Source organism: Dermacentor silvarum, chromosome 2 (genome assembly GCF_013339745.2).
Source record: "Dermacentor silvarum isolate Dsil-2018 chromosome 2, BIME_Dsil_1.4, whole genome shotgun sequence".
NCBI lineage: Eukaryota > Metazoa > Arthropoda > Arachnida > Ixodida > Ixodidae > Dermacentor > Dermacentor silvarum.
The window spans coordinates 87,334,833-87,352,167 of record NC_051155.1 but is presented as its reverse complement, the minus strand read 5'-3'; the positions used below and the strand labels follow the sequence as shown (position 1 = coordinate 87,352,167).

Genomic DNA, 17,335 nt, shown 5'->3' with positions numbered 1-17,335 from the left:
AGAAGTGAAGGACAAGAAAGATTTTGAGCGGCTATGTTGTTCCTTTTGTACACAAAGTGACCCAGAACGTGGAAAAAGGTGGTTAACAGGAACAGAGTACCTATTCTTTTCTCGGCAACATGGAACCTAGCTTGGTGGTGGAACCTGGCTAGGGTACCTGGCACACATTTCAGTGCCGCAAAACCTGTTCATGCGTGCAAAGGATCATGCTAGGCCTCACGTTGCCTGAGCCGTTTTTTGTGTACATGACTCGCTAATTGTTGCAGGGGATACATTAGCCAAGCAAGAGACTGTGCTAATGATAGAGCATGTGAGCACGAGCTATCTGCCAGAAGTAAAATTGCTGCAAATTCGCCTATAAATCGTGGTTCCTTCATGTGTGAGCCAAGCCTTTTTAACACCCTAAAGGAAAAAGGAAAGATGCCTAGGCATGAGAGGTAATGAGGCATATTACATTTAAAAAATACAAAATTTTATCTGTGGTAAATTCGGGGCTCTGCACAGCATCGGGCATATTACATTTAAAAAAATACGACATTTGTATCAGTGGAAAGTTTGGGGCTCTGCGCAGCATTGGGCATTTCTGGTATGTTTTAACAGACATGCATTTTCGCAATTTCGTCTCGGTAGACTCACTGCGTTGCACTATTGTGTTTGCGCACGTTACATGCATTTTCCTTCCAAAAAAGTGAAGCTGCCTTCACAGAATAAACTTAGTAGCGAGTGGCACCCTGCTGTCGCCTTCTTATTTCATATTCTTTCGCGTCTTATTACAACGTAACAAGTAAGAACCAACTATTCAAGCAACTAGCAGTGATACCTAATACTGGCGTTGGCACAACTGATTATTCATGTGCTGTGTTTCATTGTAGTATAGGCATGTACAGGGAGTGTGCCGAAATTCTCGTTCATTAGAAAGTTTTAGAGCGAAAGGTGTGCCCAAGTTACCATATATTATCATAACTGTGTGGCTATCCTTTTGTTACATTTAAAAAAAATTTTCTTGTATGAGCACCAGTCGTCAACGTAACATTTGTTTGTTTCGGAATTAACTGTAATGTAAAAAAAGCGCTTGTGTCCTTTTTATTGGCCCTTCTCTTTGATCTAAACAGGGCTATTTGTAAGCTATGCTCTTACCATCCTTGCTGCTTACTTTGTCAGCGAACTAATTGCATCCATAGCATACATATGATAATGAAAGAAGCACGAGTGAAGGGGAATTGGTTATATACTTAACTGCACAAATTGTAGTAATCTCGCTTCTTCAAAATAACATGTTATCAAATCGCTGTAAACCTCTAGAGAAATAAAAATTGAATGTAGATAAACCAGCGTAACCTTTCAATTTCTTACAGGCGCCTACTATACGTAACAATACCTATGTTTATGGATTATTGAATTGTTGGAAATATATATGTAACATCAAGCATACACGAAGAATAAAAGATAATGCGCAAAATATTTTTTTATATTTTTTTACAGAAGAACGGGAGACCAGCAAGCCTTACGTTGTCATGTACATGTCCTTCGCCGGGCGGCCACTGAGCAAGGTTCAGGTAGGGCACATACACGTATAAGCCATAGCCAAATATCTAGTGCGGTCATAAAAGTTCGTAATATATAGCAATATCATATAGGAGTGTAGGACGAGTCAGGTAAGTATACTGGAAGTTTGATTTTAGAGATGAGCAAAAAGCAAATTTTTATGGCCATGAAGACCCGAGGTAATTATATCTTAGTGTATTATTTTTGGCAATCATTTTTTGTTGAATACAAGAAAGGTGTGTCATTGTTTTCAGAATTATACGTCATCCTTTAGGAGCTTGCTCGCATCATTAAGCATATCTTTTACTTAGTAAGAACAGCAGGCTCTTTATGCAGTGGCAGGGTAACTAGACGATATGCCAGGAGTCCGGAAACACACAAGAAAAGCGAAATTACCCAATAGGAAAACAACCACAGCAGTATAGACAGAAAACGATTATTTCCATACCTAGATGTTCAATAACTGGCATGCAGAGTGGGCTTTCTGTGCTAACGCCTATATTGGGTCTAAGTAGTTTTTGATGGTCACCTAATAACAGCGGGTATAATGAGGGACGTAACATAGACAAGTCACAAACAGCTGAATATGCAGTTGTATTTATCTGATGCTGGCGTGCTTGCCGCTACTTTTCTGACAGCATGAGTTTCAGCACACTCGTGGCATGGGCTACCGAGGGTAGAAGACTGCCAACAGCATGGTCTGAATTGCAAGCCACGCTGAGCATTATAGCCTCAGTAGGCCACGTTCAATGGCCAAACACCAGGATTATCGAAGTATTTATTTTATATGCCTACGAATTGTGTAGGTAGTTCAGTATTCAGAAATCCAGTGGTATATTTGAGCAGTCAGGGTAAATATCCTGAACGTCTGGAATAGTTTAGGCTCAGTGACAAGAATAAAGGTTTTCCATAAAGTAGCTACATTAACGCAAATGTACTTGAGCTCACCAGGGAAGCCAGCAAATTACAAATGACTAGCTCACCGAGGAAAGCTATATAACTATGTCCTAAAGCAGTATTGTGCAAGAGCAACAGTCGAGCCACAGGACGTTTGTAAATAAAAAGTTTTTACACACAAGAGCAACAACTTGTTAGCAAAAACTTTCACAAAAACTGTTGTTGCTATTATGAATGCTTCGAAATTAACCTTAACCAACTCATCTACCTGCAGTTCTAGTGGTGACCGGTTGGCAAACACGAGACGGCTCGCGTACTAGAACTTGCGTTTAGATGAGAAGGCTATAGTGTTCGTCATGCAGCAACTTGTTGCTATAAGTAACACAAACTTTTATATCCAAGCGTTCGCTGTAAGTTGTTATGAAGTCCGCTTAATAAAATGCTGGTTTCAAGCTGACGATTTCCTTGTTCGCCACATTTCATCGCTTTAAGTCACTTTCTTTCTATGAACCAGCAAAGCTTGTTGTTGGGTGAGTCGGTGTTTAGATGCCATGGTATAGCCACCGTAAAGAATTCGGATAAGGACAAATACAAAAATGACACCAACAAACTCGACTACCCACCGAAGTTTATCTTGAGCATATAAGACCATTTACATAAGAAGTACAAGTACAATCAGTGCTATCAAGTACTTGACACAAGGCGGTGTCAAATGACAGATATTCAACAGCATATAAAGAAAAGGGGGTGTCACTGACACATTTATCACCTTAGTTGTTAGCAATCAACGCCTTCAGTGGTTTCTTGTGACGGCATCTTTGCCTCTGCACAGAATTTCTAGATATCAATATAGCCGCTCACAGCAATACCGACTAACACGCGTGTGCGCCGTCAGTCTCATAAAAGTCAGCCCGTTCTCTCTCATTCTGTCATTCTCGAAGCGCCCCATGTGCCCAAAATAGGATCTGTAACAGTACAGAATCATACTATACAGCACGCTTTCGTAAGTTTTGGCAAAGGCTATGCCAAGTCTTTTATGGCATTCCCGCTTCTTGCCGCCATTCAAGCAAATGCGACGGCGAAACCTTTAAACGTTTTCACAGCGAATCTGTATAGGGCTCGTTTTAAGCGGATCGATGTCCTTATACCAAAAACGTGGGCCGATCCCGAAGACATAGTGCAAAATCGGGCCGACCCGCGGTGGAGGTGAAGCAGGCTTCAAGCACTCCTCCAACTTGCAAAAATAAGTTTATTATCTTTGGTCCAAATACAACCCGTATCAGATATTAAGCTGATAAGAACAGATACTACACTTTGACCAGCGTCAGCCATGTCTACGTTCGCACCATACACGTGTACGCCATCCCGCGTACTCAAACTAGTGCCTACCAATCTGAGTGTCTTCTGTTTCCTGACGCCGTGCTCTGCGTAGTTTCCTTTCCTCAGTTCCGCTCTGACTGTAAAATGGGTAGGCTACGTGTTGTACGGTCTGAAGAAGAACAGCGTGCCTACCAATAATAAAAATAATAAATTACTGGGTTTTACGTGCCAAAATCACGATCTGATTATGAAGCAAGCCGTAGTGGGGGACTCCGGAGTAATTTGAACCACCTGGTGTTCTTTAATGTGCACCTAAATTTAAGTACATGGGTGTTTTTGCATTTCACTCCCATCCAAATGCGGTGAGCGGGCCGCGGACGACAAGAGAGAGAGAGAGAGAAGCGTAGTGGGAAAGGCAGGGAGGTTAACCCGAAAGATTCTGGTTTGCTACCGTGCACTGGGGAAAGGGAAGGAAATGAAAGGCGGAAAGAATAGAAAAGAGAAAAAGCAGTCACGAAAAAAATGCAAGGAATAAAAAAAAAGAGCAGGTTGGAAACGTCTGTGAGCACTATAGTCTGTCAGATCGTCCATCGATCGCAAAAGCTTCAAGAGTGCCTTGACTGACTTGTTGTGTGACGACTGTATAGGCCGGCGTTCCAGGACTGTCTGCTCCGAAAGCGGCCGGTCGTCAAGACGCGCCAGCGCGGTCGCGAGTGACTGCTTATGTGCGCTGTGTTGAGGACAGTGACACAGTACGTGCTCGATTGTTTCCTTGTCGTCGCAGTGGTCACACGCAGCACTATCCTCCCATCCGATGCGGAAAGCAAACGACTTTGTAAATGCGACACCAAGCCACAATCGGCAAAGTACAATTGTTTCGGGTCGGGATAGTCCAGGTGGAGGCCGAAGTCGAAGACAGGGATCCAGTCGATGCAGACGTGTGTATTGCAAACTAGGTGTGTTCTACAACGATTGTGTGGCATCGTTTGCAAGCACTCGAAGTTTCGCTGCTGCATCTGTTCTTGACAGCGGGATCGGTTCCTGTGCACCGTCTTCATGAGCAGATCGAGCAGCTTCATCGGCATATTCGTTGCCCATTACGCCACAGTGACTAGGGAGCCGCTGAAAGGTGGCGTTGTGTCCTTGCTCGACGAGGCGATGAAGGAGCTCTCGGATTTCGAGGACTAGTTGTTCGTAGGGTCCACGGCGTAAGGCGGAAAGCAAGCAATGTAGCGCTGCCTTGGAGTCACTAAATACACTCCATTTGTTAGGTGGTTCCTCACGAATTATGCGAAGTGCGCTACGAAGGGCAGCAAGTTCCGCGGCTGTCAATGTCGTTTGGTGTGATGTCTTGAACTTCAAGGTGGAGACATTCGCAGAAAATAAAACACTGATTCTGCAGAACCGTCCATGGTGGTTGAGCCGTCAGTGTATAGATGGGTATGATCACTGTATTTTTCGCATAGCATGATCAGCGAAAGTTGCTTGAGAGCTGGTGATGAGAGTTCGGCTTTCGTTCGAATTCCAGGCACTGTCAGTCAAACTTGTGGCTGAGCCAAGCACCAAGGAGGAAACAAAGCTCTCGTTGCAGCTGTGTAACCTAATGGAAGGTATATACGATAAGGCAGTATCGTCTGACAAAAAGAGGCACGTGGTTGGTCTTCTGGCAGTGTGGCTAGATAGTGGGAAGGGGCGCGAGCAAGGTGCCTGACGTGTGCTCTGAGCGCTTCCATAATAATGTGAATCTCGGCTGGGTAATCATGTGCAATTGCAATGGTTTCTGATGTTGATGTACATCGACACACCCTAAGTGCCTGTGCCTGAGCACTTTCGATTGTACGGATGTTAGTTCTACAGGTATTGGTCAGCACTGCCAAGCTGTACCTTATATACCCAAGAAACAGCGTCCTGTAGAGTTGCATCATTGCGGACGCGAAGCGTAATCGTGCTGCCCGCCAGGACCGCGAGGCGGAAGGAAACGCGAACCGTCCATGTGGCCCCGATCCCGCAAACTTGGAACGTTTGACTGGAGCAACGGTTAATCACGACATACACAGCTACGCTGGTCATCCACCTTCACAGAGTGCAATGGCACTGAATGTTTTTTGACGGTGGCAGAGAAAACAACATACCACGTCTGCCAGCCAGTCTCTTGATGTTGTTGGCACTCTTGTGCAAATAAAGCACCACTTCAGGCCTCATCTTTTTGTTGCGCTTAATTGCTACTCCTGCTTGTTCCAGGTTTTATCTTCTGCAGGAGTGTTTTAGCAAGCACTACTATTACAGAACGAAGGAAACCAGTCGAGAATAGTTTGAATACCTGATTTTCAAAACTGAACGAACTATGATATGGGCACGACTTCTGGATGAGCAGAATTCGCAGTTAGCAGCAATTCGCTTTTGACCATATTCGATGATGCAGATTGATCAGACGGCATTTCTTATGTCAGGCGAAGTAAATAGCCCCAACAGAAATGATTCCTGAAGAAGCGCAGCTTAATATCTAAAAACTAAATGGAGCCACAGTTCACGTGCGAAGGCAACCAAATGTGTTTTATAAAACAGATGAAATGCTTTTATTCGCGCGTGCCATTGTTTTTGTCCTTATCCACATTCTTCACACCGGCTATACCACGGCTTCTTGTGGACCCTTCGTGTTGTCTCGACTAGGTCTCCTTGAGAAAGCAGGTTAATTTGGGTCTTTGCAGTTTGCGAGTACCCTCCAGATCCGTTCGGTGGTGCAGCAGCTAGCCCTGACAATTGCAATAGGCGAGACAGCACTGGAGTTTGAGCACCGTGCCCTGACGCCTGCCCACGTATTGGTCAAGGAGGCACACGACCAGGTAGCGGCCTTTTGGTTAGACGGGCGCCCACTGCTCGTTGACATGTTCGGCGTCCAAGTAACGGTGGTGGACTTTTCTACAGCGCGCCTCAAGTCACCCAGTGAAGGTATGGGTCAGAGCTAGGCAAAATTGACTTGTTTTATGTTTGTTTCTTTTAGGGTAAGATTCGGTACAAAACTTTCTTGGTGAATAAATCTTTCCAAATGCGAAGCTGCTTGCTACGCATTGTTACATATGCAACAAACTGAACCCAAGGGAGAATAAAGCTAAACAAAGTGTATGAAAAAATCCAATTACGCTAACTAACTGCCCATTTAACTGAAAAGGAGGTCAATTCCACGATATCGAAACTGAAGGTATATGTGACACATACTATTTTTCTGATAATTTTGCACACTACCCACACGTGACTGAATAGTGCTAAACTGCTACTTGTTTTTTAAAAGAAGATGTTAGCATAGTCCCTCAATACTTTTTTCTGGTCACGAAACTCCACCGTCACTCTATGGGAGAGCTTGATATGTTGCATGAAGGCGCCACCGCAGCTGAGAGGCCACCTTTCTGCATGTTAAACCCGGAGAGACAGCAGATGCGGCCAGCGTGGGCTGAAAGTTTGGACGCGTACTTTATATTTGTATGTGTGTGTGCATGCGTGTGTGTGCGTGCGTGCGCGTGAATGCGTGTGTCTGTGCGTGCATGCGTGTGTGTGTGCGTGCGTGCATGCATGCGCGTGAATGCGTGTGCCCGTGCATGCGCGTGTGTGTATGTGTGTGCGTACGTGCGCGTGCATGTGTGTGTGTGTGCGCGTGCATGCGCGTGTGTATATGTGTGCGTGTGCGTGCATTCATGCATGCGTGTGTGTGCGTATGTGTCTGCGTGCGTGCGTGTGTGTGTGCGTGCGCGCGCGTGGATGCGTGTGTTTGTGTGTCTGCGTGTGTGCGCGTGCATGTGTGTATGTGTGCGTGTGCGTACGTGACTCTACATTTGCTTCAAAGAAAGCTCGCGATTGAAATACTATGAGGCGTCGCAGTTCGCCAAGGAGGCATGGTACTGAGTGCAACGGACCGTCAATCCTCGTCACTCTGCTCATGCGAGTTAGAGATTAATAAGTGCAGTGCTGAGTCAGTCGGGCATATTAATCCGTTTTTGTTTTTATAGGGTATAATGACGACGAAAATCTGGTTTGAAAACTGTCGCACATTTGGAATAATACGCACGAAAACTAGCAAAGTTTGCGATACATGAAAATGACAATAGTTTCCTACAAGCAAGCGTTTCATTCACGGCTACGATCTACCGATGTACCTGTTCCAAACTAATTCTGACGTCCTTGAACATTTTATGGTACGTGCGATTAGAATCTGTCACCGTCGCCTGAATGGCTCGAGTGCAATCGGAATTCGGTAACAGCACACGACCTTGAAGTCAGGTTGTCGTTTACTCGCAACGCCACGCCGCTAATCTGTTATTCTTTGTACAGCGCATAAAAGTCACTTAAAAGTTGTTAATCGAAGCCGTTTGGGCCAACTAACGACATATTTCTCAGTTAGAAGAATTCTAGGCGCGTCGTCTGCTGACACACGGAGCCGCCAGCTGACTTTGAGATTGTTTACTTTTTGTCTTTCTATTCTCTCTTTCCCGTCCCCCATAGTAGGGTAGCCAACCAGACGCATTTCTGGTTAACATCCCTGCCTTCTCTTTCTCTCTGCTTCTCCTTTACTTTTTGTACGTGCTTTGATTTCGGTTAGAAAACACTCTCAGATGTTCAAGTTTGGGTACTGTAGCTGCTACGACAAAATACAATGTAAATAAAATCGAAAAAGAAGCTCGGCTTTCGGCCGCAACGTGACCAGAGAAGAAAAAATACCGCCGCCGCCCGCGGCTGCCGCTCGGCTAGGTGGCCTTTCTTTTACTATGGCACCCCTAGCGGCAGGCGCCGGCTCTATATTAAACTGAGGTGGGAGTTTCGTGACCAGAAAAAGCTATTAAGGGACTATGATATTAATAAGCGGGAAAATATCATCAAAGTTCATCGGCTGATGTCAATTTTAGGAAATTATTTTTCATAAGCTTGCGACATTGCTTAAGGCCACTCAAGTATAATAAAGCAAATATCTTTATTTACAGTGCAAATAGAAGTAACGCGGAAGTAGACCGCAGTATTTTCGACTTGCGAACAAAGTAAATTTTTCAAATAGTTCTCGAAAACGCTACATTTTTAAAACTTGCTCAACTTTCCGACTGAATTTCTACATCTCTATATCCCAGGGTGTTGCGATTTACGCAGATATAGGCCTTTAGATGGATAACAAGCCTGTGTACTTTAAACTTTCTGCTCATTTTTAAAGTAATTTTTTAGTCAAAACATCAAAATCATGAAAATGTTACTTTAGTGAAAAATGTTTACACCCCCTCCTTCTCAATCTCGTTGAAAATCACCGAAAGTGTTCTCTGAGGACTGCGGAATAATAATATGAAAAACGTGTTGGCATTATTTTTATTGTGACAATGTTACAAATGTTACAAAATTGTGTTTTCAGAGAGTGGTACATAGTGCGGAAACAAGCATTTCTTGCAAAAACATAATAATAGGACACGCATCCTCCTCTTCTGAGCCTTATAAATGGCAAGAATTAGGTACGTCCGGTCGGTGGAAAATTTTATCGGAAAGAAGAAACGGTTTGAACTAAAAGCACTCGTGTAGTTCGTGACTTCAGTTCAGCGGCCTACGTTCCTCGTCGACAGGCAGAGAGCTAATTTACAGACGCCATTCTTTTTTTTTTCAGCAATGTCCCAAATCAAACCTGTGGAAGTGGAGTGCTAATGATGTTTTTTCGGCAGTGTGTCTATGCTTGCTCGTTCAGACGGTGTTAAAGCGCGGACGACACTGTAATGCGTATGTGCAGAAGACAGCGAGCTGCACGGCTCTGCCAGTAAGCCAAGTACAGGAGAACCTTCTGAGCTTGATCTTATGTCTTTTAGAAATCTTTATTTAGGTTGCGATCCGTACTGCTTGGCGCGCTTGCAGCTGTTCTGTCATGCGTGAGACCTGAGTCGCCGTCTGTGGCTCTGCTTGGTTTCAGGCATGGTTCAGGTTAGTGGATACAGCCGCTTGAGTTACAGCGATCAAAGTGAGTGAGGGTGGGGCCTCGGCAATTGTATAAACAGAAACTCACGAGGTTACCTGGGTGGGACGTTGCACTTAGGCTTCGAAAGCGCGCTTGATTTTGGTCCTGTGACCATCTTGGGCTCGGTTAGTAGCTATGGCTAGGGCTTACAGCTGCGACCGAGTTTTTTTTTGTGCCAACAGCTTGATGGCGAGCAACAAAATTCTGTTAAAGAGAAACGTCCGTAGTGTTAAAGATGTCAGTGTCTCTCTGCTGTGGAAGGCTTTGCATCAAGGTGCGCGTCCAATTATGGATTGAAATCAGATCGGTCAACACTGCTTCAAGCGGTACAAGGATTTGGTCTGGTGATACCACTGACATCTTCGTCCCCGAGGAAAAGAAGGTCGGCGAACTGACGAGGCACATGGAGTTCATTCACGTTTAACACTTGAGGCCCCCCACGTCGAGTTCGTGAGTAGTAAAGATAAGCTTGTGCAAAAAAAGGAAGCAGAACGAAATCAAAAGCGCTGTTGCATTCAAAAATAGATCACGGGTCAGCCCTCTTTTTGGGAGAACCGGTAGCACTGAACCCCAGAGAAACGATTGTGATGACTGCCTTGAGTGGTTAGGAAACTTGACGAAAGTCTACACAGAGTTTACACCGTATCAAGAGCGTCTACAGTTGTTGACACTCCTGTCAGCAAACCTTCATCCATAAAAAATCCAGTCGCCATGCGAAGTTTATCAAAGTACATGATTCACAAAGCACGAAGCATGCGTGAGAAACACGGAGTGTCGACCTAACTCTTCTTCAGAGGTGTCGATTAAGCTTTCAAGATGTGCAGACTGTCTTGGCCTGCTACACAAGAGCTGAATATGGGTGCTCGCGACAGAGCCGGAACAACAAAAGTGTTTGGGTTGTTGCTGACGGTGAAAAGCAGTTCGTGCTCAGAAGATTGAAAAATGCAATTATTGGGTTTTACGTACCGGAACCACTATCTCATTATTAGGCACGTCGCAGTGGGGAACGCCGCAATAATTTGGACCACCTGGGGTTCTTTAACGTGCACCTAAATCTAAGTACAGGGGTGTTTTTCGCATTTTGCCTCCATCGACATGCGGCCGCCGTGGCCGGGATTTGATCCCGCGACCTCGTGCTTAACAGCCTAACACGTGTTCAGAAGATTTATGACTCGCTCAATACGAGATGCATATCGTGTGTTCAAGGCAGCCAATGCGGACATTTAAATGGCGGTATGGAAGCTTTATTTGCTTCGTCCTAAGAGGGTTCTGCCTGCCCCACAACAAGAGGTGTGCCTTTGCGCGTATTGTTCCAAAGTCTAGCTCAGTGTTTCTGCGCAAAATTTTTTATGGGTGATGCGTATAACATCGAGGACTTGAAAAACCTGCGTCTGCTCCTCATCAACAGTGAAATGCCTTCTAGATGACTGGGAACTGCGCCCTATGAGTGATGGATTAACTACAAAAATATTAGGGTTCATGCACGAGACTTCAGCGCAGCCATTCGTGCGGAAAACAGCGAAGTCGACTTCGTTTTTGACGGAACTACTCACGTAGATCTCCAAGTGGGTTTCGCACGACTATATACGGCGGACACAAGCTGCGACCATTCGTGACGTAAAGCAATGGGAGTGGCATGCATCCCTCTTTTCGTATTTTGACTTCGTAGACTGTCATTGTTTTAAATGAGATTCAATCCTACCACTGGCACAACAAAAACAACAAAAAAGAAGTGTTAGTTTTTATCTGTGTTGCAACCACAAGAAAAGCAACATGTTGTTATGAAACATCGTTTCAGCACACACATCCAAAACAAAAACACGGATGAGCAGAGAAATGCAAAAAAAATTAGATGCCGGACTTCAAACAAATTTTGTTCGCCAAAAACAGGGCTCGCTGTACGCAGAGAGGCGCAGCTTGTGCACCTGAACGTTCAAAGATATTTCTTGAACCAGGACATAATTATGACAGGCGGCAAAACCCAAGCGAAGGCAAAAGTTTCATATCACTCAAGTGCAATCTGGCCCGCAGGGGCGTCTGCGCAAGCAGGCGTTTGGTGAGTTGCGCCACCACGGACCCGAGCACATGAGGGTTGGACCCTCCCGCGTGTAGCCGTGCGCGGCTGAGCCGTGTCTGGGGAAAGGGGGATCCTGGGGGTTGAGCCGATGCCGGGTGTTCGGACCTTTATGGCCCCCCGGCAGAGGCAACACACCCCTTTGGCCTCGGCTTCACATAGACGGCACCCCCGGACTGACCCACCCGGGGGAAATCGGTAGTTGCCTTTTCCTATCCTCCTCTTCAATCTTCGTCTTTTAACACGAAAGTGTTTTATGCCGGGGTCCACCAAGACCTCACTGACGTATTTCCGTCACGGAAATACGTCATAGAACATAATACAAAGAAAGAAACCAGAAGAAAAAGTTCCACAAACATGCAAAATTTGGAAATCGAACCCACGACCTCTCGGTCCGCGACGATAGATCGCCGAGCGTTTAACCCATTGCGCCACAAACGCATTTGCAGAGAGCTACACAGACGCGCCTTATATATCTAACACTCCTCCGTGTACCCGCGCTCTTGCTCGGGGCGGTGCCGCCGCCTACGAGCAGAAAAGAGAAGTACTGCATTATGACCCTAACGCGCACCGACAGTGAACGCTTCGGTGGTCTCAGCACTACGACGCCTCGATGCCAGCATTCGAAGGGACGCTGGCATCAAGAAGCACTACCAACGCCACCTAGGTGGCGTTCACCGTACTCAGCACAGCGGAGCGTGGCCTCCGCAATTAGCTCTGAAAATGTTTCTGAAGTTGATCGCGGAGGCTGCAATTACGACGCGCTGTACGCGCTGATTTGACTCGGTGACGATTCAGTTACGTGCTTTGTCTTGCGCGTTGTATTAGTGTGTCAGTTACGTGCTTCGTCTTTCGCGTTGTGCTATCGTGTGCAGCGTAGTGCAGCTTCCATATGCACGACGGTTGCTCATGGTCATCGACGTTGGTAGTCGTGATGGAGGAGACGTGCCACCAGGCGTCAGCGTGGGTGCATCAACGCCTAAGGGCGCTTTAGCCACAAAACACCAATAGACATTATATATCAATGTGCAATAAACATTACACTACTTCTGTGAAGACACGTTTCACTTTCGTGTTCTATACCGATTCCTATATAAGAGGGATCAACCACATTTTTCTCTCACTTTCAATCTTTCCTGTCTCCTTCTTGCTTCTTATATTCTGATTTTCCAGGCAGCTAGGGTTAACCTTGTGTGAGATAGCCAACCTTGGTTATATCATATTTGGTTATAGTGGTTGTGTACAGCTGGCGTTGGCAGGTCTTGTTCATAACAACCCTGTCGCGTCCCCTTGTTGGGCTCCGCGGTGGGCGGCTGGCACCGCTGCCGAAGTCACTAATTTGTATGGCTTCCTCATACCCCAAACTCCCTGATCGCCCTCTCATAAAAAGGGGGCGCACCGATGAATCATTCAACCTCTTCACAAAGGCCACCGAAATTTTTCCACGTTTCCACGTGATTCACTGTGAAAACGCCGACAAAAAAGCGACAAACATTTCACCCTTCTTAGTGTCAAAATGTCTCACGGAGGTCATTGGAAGTGGCTACAAAGCCACCAAGATGGCAAGTGGTGACCTTCTGATTGAGGTAAAAGACAAAATGCAGTACGAGAAACTCACAAACCTGGTGGCATTTGGCGATAAAACCATATCTGTCAGCGCACACCGAACAATGAACACCGTCAAGGGTGTGGTTTCAGACAGCGACCTCATGGATTTGAATGACGAAGAACTCCTGAATGGATGGAAAGAAGAAAACGTTATAAATGTACAACGCATAACAATCAGGCGCGACAACAAAGAACTACCAACCAAACACATAGTACTTACTTTTGGCTCTAGCACACTCCCAGATGCAATAGAAACAGGCTACCTTAAACTGCGTGTAAGACCTTACATTCCGAATCCACGACGTTGCTACAAGTGTCAGAGGTTTGGCCATGCCTCTCAATGCTGCCGAGGACAACTAACTTGTGCGAAATGCGCTGCAAAAGATCACTCTGCTGATGAATGTACTGCTGAGGCCCATTGCGCAAACTGCGATGGCAGCCACCCTGCATATTCCAGATCTTGCGCAGCCTGGAAGAAAGAAAAAGAGATAATTACGATCAAAGTCAAAGAGAATATCACTTTCCGGGAAGCACGACAGCGTCTTTCGCCTTCATTTTCCATGAAAACTTCTTTTGCCGAAGTGGCTGCAACAGGGGGCAGCATCACGACGGACCCCGGCGGTCGCCCAAGGTACGCGCAGCGTACTGAAGCGACTGCCACCCGCCCCCATGGTGGGAGCAGCTAAGGCTGCCCTGCCCTTCTCGAAATCGGCCACACCAGAGGCCTCTACTAGCGCTGGCAGCAGCCATCGCAGCTCAGAGGCTAAGGAGGACCTGTCGGCCTCCGGGCTGGTGGGGCCACAGCCTTCGTCCCTCGAGGCTAAGGCTACACGACCTACACATCGCTCGTTAGAGCGAGTGTCCAGCGCTTCGGAAGAGGCTATGGACACTACTCCAAGCAAGGTGGTGCAGTCAGCACCTAAAGAGCGGCCAAATTCTTTGGACTGCTCTAGAAAAGACAGAACCAAAATTACAGGGCCGCAAACGGCTCTGTAGGCTAAAACACGTTCTTCTTCGTACACACAGCACCAACTTACCTTCACTATGGACACGCAAATTATGCAGTGGAACGTCAGAGGCCTTCTTAGGAACCTCGACGATATCCAAGAACTCCTTTACCAACACAATCCAAAAGTGCTGTGTGTACAAGAAACACACTTAAAATCAAAACATACAAACTTTCTCCGACGGTATGTTACGTTTCGTAAAGATCGGGATGATGCTCTCGCATCATCAGGCGATGTTGCCATCATAATACACAAAAGCATAGCATGCCAACGTTTGCAGCTACAAACGCCCCTTGAGGCAGTGGCAGTTCGACTTGTTCTTCTAAACAAACTCATCACCATTTGCTCGCTTTACATATCCCCACATTACCACTTACACAAACATGAATTTCAGTCCTTTATAGACGAATTGCCAGAACCTTATCTTGTTCTTGGCGATTTCAATGCGCACAGCAGTCTGTGGGGCGACTCTCGTATCGATGCGCGAGGTCGTCTTGTTGAACAATTTCTTTTCTCGTCTGGTGCGTGCCTCCTGAATAAAAAGGAACCTACATTTTACTGTATTGCAAACAGAACATTTTCTTCTATTGATCTGAGCATAGCTTCCGCGTCTCTATTTTCTGAACTTAAATGGGAAGTTACCAAAAATCCTTACGGGAGCGATCACTTCCCAATACTACTGAGAACAACCAAAGAAAATGAGTCCTCACCACAAGCCCCTCGATGGAAGGTTGATACAGCGGATTGGGAGAAATTTCGAACTCTTACTAGTAGTATCTCCTGGCCTGACATGTCTTCGTTAGGAATTGATGCTGCTGTGGAGTATTTCACTACCTTCATAATTGATGCCGCTTCTAAATGCATATCCCAAATGAGTAGTGTGGCATGCAAACGCCGTGTCCCATGGTGGAACGACGAATGTAGGAGCGCTCGTAGGAAACAGAACAAAGCGTGGGGGCTGCTACGTGAGTATCCTACTGCGGAGAATCTTGTCAATTTAAGAAGGTAAAGTCCCAAGGCAGGAGAACGCGCCGACAGGCCAGAAGAGAGAGCTGGCAGAAGTTTTTATCAAGTATAAACTCGTATACAGATGAATCCAAAGTCTGGAACAGGGTAAATAAAGTAAGAGGACGACAAACATATTCACTCCCTTTGGTAAGCACACAAGGCGACAGCTTGGAAGACCAAGCGAACTTCCTGGGCGCACATTTTGAACATGTGTCCAGCTCATCGCACTACTCGGAAACATTTAAACGATACAAAGCCAGAATAGAAGGACAGAAGCTGGAACGAAAATGCAAAAAACACGAGGCATATAATGAACCATTAAGATTAGCTGAGCTACAGGCATCACTAAACTGCTGCAACAATTCTGCACCAGGTGCTGACCGTGTCATATATGAAATGCTGAAGCACCTTCCCCATGAAACACAGAAAACCCTCCTTTCCCTCTACAACGCTGTATGGTCTTCCGGCGAGATACCGTCTGCCTGGAAAGAGGCCATTATAATTCCTATCCTGAAACAGGGCAAGGATCCATCGTCTGTTTCGAGTTACCGGCCTATAGCACTAACTAGCTGTCTCTGCAAAGTCTTCGAAAAAATGATAAACCGCCGCCTACTACATTTCCTAGAATCAAACAAACTGCTTGACCCATACCAGTGCGGTTTTCGCGAGGGTCGATCCACCAGTGACCATTTGATACGTATTGAGGCGCAGATACGCGAAGCTTTTATTCACAAACAGTTCTTTCTGTCTGTATTTCTAGACATGGAAAAGGCCTACGACACCACATGGCGGTTTGGAATACTGAGAGACCTCTCCCACTTTGGTATACGTGGTAATATGTTAAATGTGATTGAGAGTTATCTGCTGAATCGCACATTCCGTGTGCGAATTGGCAATGTGTTATCACGACCCTTTGTGCAGGAAACTGGTGTACCCCAGGGAGGTGTGCTCAGCTGCACACTCTTTATCGTTAAAATGAACACAATCCGTGCTTCGTTACCACCCGCTATTTTTTATTCCATCTATGTGGACGATATACAAATAGGGTTCAAGTCCTGTAACCTCGCAGTTTGCGAGAGACAAGTACAGCAGGGGTTAAACAAAGTGTCTAAGTGGGCAGACGAAAACGGGTTCAAAGTAAACCCCCACAAAAGTTCTTGTGTTCTTTTCACTAGGAAGAGCGGTCTCGTTGCAGATCCTACTATCGAAATGTATGGACAACAAATACATATGAACAAAGAACACAAGTTTTTAGGCATCATACTTGACTCTAAGCTTACTTTCACCCACCACATAAAACATCTCAAGGCGAAATGCCTGAAAACAATGAACTTACTGAAACTTTTATCTCGCACATCCTGGGGCAGCGACAGGAAGTGTCTAATGAATCTTTACAAGAGCCTCATTCGGTCACGATTGGACTATGGTGCCGTAGTATATCACTCTGCCGCCCCGAGCGCGCTAAAAATGCTAGATCCTGTCCATCATCTAGGTATCCGCCTGGCCACTGGCGCATTCAGAACAAGCCCCGTCGAAAGCTTATACGTAGAATCCAATGAGTGGTCACTCCATCTCCAGAGAACATACATCAGCTTCACTTATTTTCTCAAAGTGCACTCCGATTGGGAACATCCTTGTTCTGTAACCATTAATGATTTGAAGTGTGCAACGCTTTTCTATAATCGACCCTCTGTGAGACGACCTTTCTCACTGCGTGTAAGAGAACTCAGCGAAGAGATGGATGTCCCACTTCTAGAACATAGCCTAATGCCTCCAGCTAAGATGTCACCGCCCTGGGAGTGGCACGTGATAGAGTGTGATCTATCCTTTGTAGAGGTCACAAAGCACGCACCCGAGCTCGAAATTGCAATGCATTTCCGCGAACTTCAAAATCGAGTACTCGTG

At 45.9% G+C, this 17,335-nt stretch overlaps 1 protein-coding gene and 1 non-coding gene across 2 annotated transcripts in view; one reads left to right on the top strand and one right to left on the bottom strand.

Moving 5' to 3' along the window:
- LOC119440203 (serine/threonine-protein kinase haspin-like) overlaps positions 1-17,335 on the top strand; it is a 93,563-nt gene that overhangs the window by 50,439 nt on the left and 25,789 nt on the right. Inside the window, exons 8-9 of the mRNA XM_037705132.2 lie at positions 1,483-1,556; positions 6,471-6,711. Of these exons, the coding sequence (XP_037561060.1) occupies positions 1,483-1,556; positions 6,471-6,711 (315 nt within the window). The remainder of the gene's footprint in view (positions 1-1,482; positions 1,557-6,470; positions 6,712-17,335) is intronic.
- On the bottom strand, positions 3,593-3,774 carry LOC119443273 (U2 spliceosomal RNA). Its single transcript, XR_005190227.1, has one exon. It is a non-coding gene; the product is annotated as a U2 spliceosomal RNA (small nuclear RNA).